This window comes from Pseudopipra pipra, chromosome 2, assembly GCF_036250125.1.
Source record: "Pseudopipra pipra isolate bDixPip1 chromosome 2, bDixPip1.hap1, whole genome shotgun sequence".
In the NCBI taxonomy this organism is placed as follows: Eukaryota; Metazoa; Chordata; class Aves; order Passeriformes; family Pipridae; genus Pseudopipra; species Pseudopipra pipra.
The window spans coordinates 22,717,529-22,726,115 of record NC_087550.1 but is presented as its reverse complement, the minus strand read 5'-3'; the positions used below and the strand labels follow the sequence as shown (position 1 = coordinate 22,726,115).

The following is an 8,587-nucleotide window of genomic DNA, read 5'->3' as shown; positions in this document are numbered from 1 at the left end:
TTAAATGAAGCTGATATAGGATGAGAAGAGAAAAACCCCTTCATATATCACATTCACTTCAGGAGGTACTGATTCGGATCTGAAAAAGGTGTTCAAAAGTCTGCCTTTTTTCTAATACTACTCGTTAATTTACAAGATATTGCATCTCTCAACAAACATTCTTTCTGTAATAACAAAAAAGGCAGTTTTAGTTTTGGTGTTTTAGGCACTTAGCCAGAGGGAGCAGAAAATCCCATGGATTCGTCTCAGACTTCCTTATACAGTTTCTGCCTTCTTTATTTTTCCTACTGTGGCACAGAACACAGTAGGATAAGAAAATCCTACTATAATTATAATTTTCACAGAGAGAAGATCTTCTAGATGCACTTCCTCCAAATACTATGAATAGCATTGGTGCATTTTAATTATACTCACTTATGTCCATGCTCTGCAAACCTTTTTATCATGCACCCCATCCGTAAAAACTTTGTGAGCAGGTACCCCTCTAATATGTATATATTTTTTTAGAATTATATAAATGTACTACTGTACCGATAGATTATGTACATTATAAAACATATAGAAAAATATAAATTAAAAAATTATGAGATAATAAATATTTCAAAATTAAATGTACAAAAAATATCTTCTTCCTGCACTGCATTTTGTAGACCACTACTCTCAGCATGGAACTATTTCAACCTATCGCAATACGTTGTCTCAATGGCCATGATTTTACCTGAATTGGTTCCAGCCTCTCCTCTTTGTTGAGGGGTGAAACTTCTGTTTGTTATCATTCACTGGTCCCCTCTGAGCCTGCCTTCAACTGGTTATGGCATAGTAGGGCAGTTTCAGCCAATTTAGTGTGTTTTTTGGATTGTTTTTTAATTAGGTCTGCAAATCTCTATTCCTTACGTATTTTTGAAGCACAATCATTTAGAAACTACTACACTTTCTTTTACAGCCAAATGAATCTCTTTCCTTCTCAGCATTTATCATCATTAATAATTTACAGACTCACAGCTTATTTTATCGAGATGCCTGTACTTGTATAAATGTGCATATACAAGCTGGAATAAGACCACATTTGAACTATCAGTAAAACAGAAAATGTAAAAGAAAAAAAAGGAACCACAAAAAACAAACTCACACCTCGCTACCTGAAATGCTTCAATTGCAGAAATTTGTAAGGGGGAGGTGGTGTGTGTAACAAACTAAACCAACAATTCTGCATACTTCCTGTGCTGATGGTTCTGCTGCGCAGCTCTTTTACGGATTTTGTCACAAAAATAGGTGGCTACCTGCCTGCAATACATGTATGGCAAACACAACAGAACTGCGAACAACAACATGAAATCTTTTCCCTTGCTACTGTTGGAAGCACCTCAGGATTTCCTATGAGGAAGATTTAAGGAATGGTCCAGATACTGCCATGAAAAATTTCACAGGTGCATTTGAGAAAGGCAGGACCATAGTAGACCAATGCTCTTTAAAGCAGAACTGGCCAAATCCGAGGCCATGATCCCAGGAGCTGCTCTGAGTGTCTGGTTACAGAAGCTTTAGGTTCACTCTCAGGTTCAAAACTAATCAGCACCCGGCGGCTGCATTTTTTCAGACCTGTGTCAAGGGCTGGACAAGATGGGTATCCCAAATGGAAGAACATACACCCAAGCCAAGCCAGTAGCTGTTTTCTTCAGCAGAGAATTTTGTTCAGGAAAAGGGTTTACGTGCATCTGGCAAAGTCTATGAAGAAAAAAATTCTGTGGAAATCTAGAAGAGCGAGGAGAGGATGGAGGCTTTCTCTTGATGATAAAATGTCTCACCACATCTCTTGGATCTTTGCACGTTACATGCTGACCTTCCTGGAGAGTGTTATGAGGGGAATTTCGATGTACTCAGTATTTTTGAGAGCTTGGCTCTGCCTCAGGGAAGTGAGCTCTGAGAAGATGATGCCCTCAGTGAATCAATATCACAGACTGTAGGATTCAGCTGATCTTCTACTCTAGTACTAATACAAAGAGAATGCATCTATTTCCCAGGGCTCCTGGGAAGAAAAAGCCTGAAACACATTCCTTGAAGTAGAAATAAGCAAAGATGACACAAAACTCACCTCTGCACTGAATCTATCAAACATAATTTCTGTAAACTGTGAGCTACTCCGGCACTTTCACACAAGTCTTGTCTGGAAACTCGCTGTATCTTTTGTAATCTTCAGATGGCGAGAAGATGAATTTTAGCCTGTGGTTTTTTACAGGTTTACACTTACATCTGTCACGTACAAATCACAATGTCCTCAATCCAACCTGATTTTAAGAGTTTTATGAATTTTGATCTGCATTCCCTTCTCTCAGCTTTGCCAGGGAAAGAATAAGCTGGCACATAAATCCATGCTGTAGCTGACCTGTGACAAGTCTCACAGACAAAAAGACTTGCAGCAATAGTGTCTGCTCACTTTCAGCACCATGGAAGAGACTTTTACTTTGCCTTGAAAATAAGAATTGTCTTTTAGGCAATCAGGTGCAGGAGATTACTCCTAGAATAACAATGAGGCATTTCACAAATCCATGGAATGTTATTTTTACTCTAATTCACAAGTGACTAACTGAAAAGGGTCACTGCCTCCTACTTAGGAAGAGGACACAGTTATTTTTAAACTGAGTGGTTACACCCAAGTTGAGATGGCAAGATGGTTTTTAGCCTATTCTTCCTTACAGGTTCACATTTACATCTGTGGCATACAAATCAGTAATCTAATCTGGGGTGTTTTTATACACCTTGATCCTTTTTCAGAGTTTGTGATGGCTGAATTGCACTCGCTAAGTAAATCCTTACGCATTCCATTAAAAATAGTCAGCTAGAGTCCACTAGTGCACTACTGATAGGAGGGCAGTTGTATATAACCAGCTCCTTATTAGACATCAGCACATATACACAAGAGACAGTGCCCACCTAAATATCCTTCCATCCAGCAGCCAGTTTTTAGTAGCAGCTGGCTACTTTTCCAGGTGCCTGGAATTCTGCCAGGCACCTGCTGCACAGGAGCACATAACCTGAGCACTGAGAGAGTGAATCTGAGTGCATCCAGAGTGCGCTGGAGGGACTGATTTGCTGCCCATCCAATCTGCAGTTGCTCTTTGCCTGTGGAGACACACACAGATGCAATCTATGTGCCCAGGGCTGGAGCCTGCACCAGTAGGCAATTTCCTGAAAGCTTTGAGAATCCCGAAGAAGCGCCTGGTGTGTGAACATGCAGGTGGGAGGGAGTGGAAGGAGAAAATTAATTTATCTGCAGAAGAGGGGAAGGATGATGACGACCAATAGTAGAGGTTTCAAATTAGTATGCACTGACAAATCTGTGATGAATTCAGTAGCTTAAAAAATGAGAATTTCTGTTTGATTTATGCAATGCTGAAAGGGCTGTCTGTAAGGTAAGTCACAGCTGAAGCAATACAGATACTACAAATGAAAGATGAAGGAAATCAGAGCTCTTTAAGGGAAGCAAGCACTGTAAATAAGAACAGCCCAAGAGCCATGCAGCCTGTGCAGTCAGAAGAAGAAGGAACAAACTACTGCTCTGGAGTCCAGGACTGTGGCTGATAAGGAAGTCTGTGAGGGGGATGGGAGCATCAAGTCAAGTTTCAAATTACAGAAGAATATGTGACACTCTGGAAAACTGTTTTCTAAGTTTCTAACACATTAATCGAGTTGGGTGTGGAGACTCCATGTCTAGGGGAACTGAAGGGACTGCAGGGCAGGAGGGGTGCACTGGCAGGGCAGCAAAGAGCCTGGAACTGATACAGAACAACCAACTACAGTGCAGAAAGGATATAGTAGTTTTAAGTGTTTCTCCTTGTATGTTTTCATGTAAGATAACTCTCAACAGAAAACAACAAAAATAAATGAACAGGTAAAGTAAAAAACTCCAAGCCTCAGGAAAGTTGAACTTGCCATGACAAGCAGTTTATACAAAATATTTTGAGTATAGATAAAGAATGTGACACCCAAATTCACTGTTCTCTGACTTCTTCTGAGCCGGTACAATCTCAAATCTCTGCAAGCTACCAATATCCTGTGCTAAAAATAAAAGGTTCTGTATCTTGAAAACTACATTCCCTCCCCCCAAAAGAAAAAAAAGCAAAACCTGAGCCTCGTTTGCTTTCATGGGCAAATGCAAAATCGAGATAGAAACAGTAAAATTAAACCTGATTTTTAAAAAAAGCTGCAAGTATTTATTCTGAAGACAAGGTTTCAACTAATCAGAGACTCTTGTTGCTTGCTTGTTGCCTATGCGGTTGGTTAAAAGTATATAAATTATCTCCCCACAAAACCACTGTTCTCCTCCTCCCTCCCTCCTCTCCTCCCCCCTCACTCTATAAAATGTTTTTAAAGACCTTGAAGGGAAGGGCAGGGGAGCTCAGAGCCTCCCTCAGAGCAGGGATGAGAACAGCCTGGCCAGAAATGGAACTCAACCAGCTCTCATCTGTGTCTACAGTCACCCCCAGCTATGAGTACTACTACGAGGACAGCTGCCAGTATCAGCACCTGCAACATATGTCTATTTTCCTCCCTATCCTGTACACTGCTGTGTTCCTGGTGGGCATTGTTGGCAACGCAGTCCTGATCGTAGCCTTGGTCTTCAAGCGACAGGTCCAGAGGCTGATTGACGTCTTTATCATCAACCTCGCTGCATCTGACTTCATTTTCCTCATCACGCTGCCATTCTGGGTGGACGAGGAGGTGTTGGACGGGAGCTGGAGGGTAGGATCTTTCCTCTGTAAAGCTAGTTCCTATGTCATCTCAGTCAACATGTACTGCAGCATCCTCCTCCTCACTTGTATGAGTGCTGACCGATACCTGGCTATCATGCACCCCTCTATCGCTAGACGGATCAGAACAAGATCCTATTCCAGAGCACTCTGCATCTGTGTCTGGTTGTTATCCTGCTGCTTGGGGATGCCAACCCTTTTGTCTAGAGAACTGAAGAAGCAATATGGAAAGACTTACTGCACAGACAAAACCATGACAGAAGCCAAACAGATTGCGTCGCTGATGCTTTTAATCCTGGCCTTCTTCTTCCCACTGTTGAGTATCTTAACCTTTTACTGCTCTATCACCAAGAGACTCTGTGTGCATTATCAGAAGACTGGGAAACATGATAAGAAATTGAGAAAATCCATCAAGATCGTCTTCATTGTAGTGGTGGCTTTTGTTGTCTCCTGGGTTCCCTTCAATCTGTTCAAGCTTATGGCCATTCTTTTGGGACTCCTGAAGCAGTCTGACTGTTTTTCCAACATGGTTGCCCAACTGGGCATGAAGGTGAGCAACCCTTTTGCTTTTGCCAATAGCTGTGCCAACCCTTTCATTTATTATTGCTTTGACAGCTATATCCGCAGAGCCATGCTCCAGTGCCTGTGCCCACGGGTGAAAATCAGCAGCAGCAGCAACAGCTCTGATACTCTGGACACTCGCCTCAGTCATTCCTTATCCAATTTTGGGGCAGGGGAGTATGCTGCTAGGAAGAGGAAGCGCTCTGTGTCCCTGTGACTGGGAGCTGGGACTTCTCTCTCCAAAGATAGCAGGAAAAGAAAAAGAGAAATGAGCAACACAGACAGAGGTGCAAGTGTAATGCAATCAGCGCTTCAGGTGGAAGGACTTACCCTGGAACCCCAGCACAAATGCTACAAACAACAGAAAAGAATCGTGTGATTCAATCAAAGCCGCTCCAAGAAAAGCTCTGAACTTAAATGTATATAGGTTTTTATTCTGTGCAACAAAACCAACACAAGTGTTTCTTTTTAGTTCCTAGCGTACCCACAAACATGTCACAATGTTCTCAAACTAACCTAATCAATTCTGGTTTTTTGGAGTTTTTCTGAATTTAGAAATTCAATGTTTTAATGAATTTGTGTGTTACCAGTTCTTATAATTTAAGTCCTGTGCATTTTAAGTCTCTGCTTCTTATTATGGCATTAAATCTTTAATTTTAATAAAAATGAGTAAAGTGTCTAGCCCCTGTGATTTTAGTAAGAAAGAAGATAACTTGAAGGCAGAGAAACCAGAAGACAAGCAAAACAGGTCCTGCATTTAACCTTTTTCTTAAAGGAAAAAGACCATCAAAAGCACACTTGTGCTTTTAAAGACTTTTTTAAGGACCTGACACAATTTCTGACTGCTTGGGTCAGAAGTAAGGAATCAGTCCCTCCTACTAAGGAAAAGGACACGGTGAGTTCCAGGGTGAATGGTTACACTCATGCAAACCTACTAAAAGGCTTCAAAGAAAAGACAGCTATACCAGCTAATGTAATTAATGAAAAACAGAGAAATGGGTAAAGCCTGAAGTCCTGACTACTGTTTGGACAGCAAAAAAAAAAAAAAAAAAAAAATTGGAGTCTGAATGACGGAAGGGGTCTCCCTCTGATGTAACTACAGCACGAGTACCATTCACCATAGCTTTTATTTTCACACCTCTGTATTTTCTAAACATCTGTAAATGAGAATGACTATTTTGAGTGTTACGAATAAATCCTGGTATTTGCATTCTTTATTGATCCTTGCAGTTGAGCTGCGTTGTGCACGCAGAGAAATGAAAGCAGATCTCACTCAATGGCAGTGCAAACCTAGAAACCAAGGCATGGACATCTTGCCCAACTCCCCAGCCAGTTCTGTACTGGACCCATTGGGTAATGGAACAAACCCTCACTGGAGCAGGTGGAGAGCTGGCACTGCAGGATCCCTCGAGGCAAAAGTATCTTTCAGCAATTGCTGGTGGCATTGTGCTCTCTGGCACCCAGTAAGGTACTGGGACATGTGCCTGGGCTACAAGGGGGGTATTACAGAAACACACACTAGCTCTTTGCTCTCCCCTCCCCTGCAGTTTTTTCTCCACCACTACCTCTTCTAGAAGATTTTGATTTTCTTTCTAGACGTAGCTGCCAAACTCCTTTTTCAGCCTTAAAACTGCATGAAAAGCACCAACTGTGTTTTCAAACCTTCCAGTGTTTGAAAATCAGACCAATGTCAGTTCAAATTTTAAAGTTATTTGCAGTAATCATCAAAAACTACTGTCTCTTCTCAATCTCTTATCTTCTCTCTACCTTTAGTGGTGTATAACAAGAGACTTATATATATTTTTTTTTGCAAAAATTAGCCTAAGATTTGCATTTCAACTAAGCTATGATTTTTATTACAAAATAATTCAGTAAGTCAGTCTAATTCATTATTTCCTTAATTCCCAGCCAAAGCTGTACATCATCTTTGAAGATATCTATCTATCTATCTATCTATCTGTCTGTCTGTCTATCTATCTATCTATCTATCTATCTATCTATCTATCTATCTATCTATCATCTATCTATCTACAAGACTTTAAATAATTCTGCTAGGGCTTCTGTTTTCTTTCTTTTCTTCTTTGTTAAATGCTTCAAAATACCAGATAAAGTTGGAAAAATGACTAAGGAAATCTACCAAGATCTCCTGCCTCAAGCTGTAGTACAGGCATTTGGCAAATAATAAACTTGATAAATATTGCTACGCTTAAAGAGAATCACATATAAATGCCACAGCACATGCTCCACATGAGCAAAAACAAAAACAAAAGCGGCAACTAATTCAGCAACGGAAAACTCACCAGACTGTTTTAGATTTTCATCCAATAGAGTGTACTTTACATTCTTCTGAACTGTAGATCTATTTGTCATTTTCATAAGTGTAAACATTATTTTCAATTATTTTTTTCAAAGAAAAGACAACCTATGCTTGAACAAACTAACTTCTCGAATTTTTACTATTCCATGTTAATACTGATTGTTTTTTAGCGCTAAACAGCATAGGATGATACCAAAATTATTGTGATTGAAAGTATTTAACCTGGTAGGCTTGAGTAATATAACAGGATGCCTATTTTATGCATGTTAAAAGAATTTAATGACTGTAAATTCGTTTGCTATGTGAAATGGAAATGGTGCAATTCTGATATGACACCTGCCGAAGGTCTTGGTAAGTAATTTGGATTGTTGGGGTTTTTTTCTCCCACTTCCATTATTTTAAAGTAAATTCAATGTGATTGCTGCTAAGAAATATGGTTTGGCTTTTTGGAATTGAACTTCTGCTTTCATTGTCATGAAAAAGTAGCAAAGCATTACTAGAAAATCTGTCAGCAGATTTGGATGGGAACATTCATCTGCCTATCCCACCACAAACATTTTCATGACTTCAGAGATGCTGTTGTACTGCCTTGGAATGAAATCAAGATCTTTTGAGGTTTTTAATGAAAACAACTGCACCACCACTACCACCCCCAACAATCTAGAGGTTGGTGCACTTTCATGAGAAGTGCATAATCAAGGTTGAAGTGCCTCTGCTTCTTGATATAAATCAGGACCCTGTTAGATGCATCTCTTGGTCTCCATTTTGGCTCAAGTGAATCAGCATTTTTTCAGAAGTAGAGTATTTCATCTCAACACAAAGAAAAATCGTATCCAGGCCTGATGCTTCCTTTAAATAGGCAAAGACTTTTTGCAACCTTAATTTCAGCACCAGATGTGCTAACACTGACAACTGCACTGCAGCTAAATGGCACTTTGAGTTGCAGGGAACTGAGGAAAAAGTC

General features: G+C 40.2%; 1 protein-coding gene across 1 annotated transcript; it reads left to right on the top strand.

Moving 5' to 3' along the window:
* The first annotated feature begins 649 nt into the window (after positions 1 to 649).
* Positions 650 to 6,764, top strand: GPR15 (G protein-coupled receptor 15). Its single transcript, XM_064644368.1, has one exon. It carries the CDS (start codon positions 4,357 to 4,359, stop codon positions 5,521 to 5,523), a length of 1,167 nt encoding a protein of 388 aa, XP_064500438.1. The 5' UTR covers positions 650 to 4,356; the 3' UTR covers positions 5,524 to 6,764.
* The last annotated feature ends 1,823 nt before the right edge of the window (positions 6,765 to 8,587 follow it).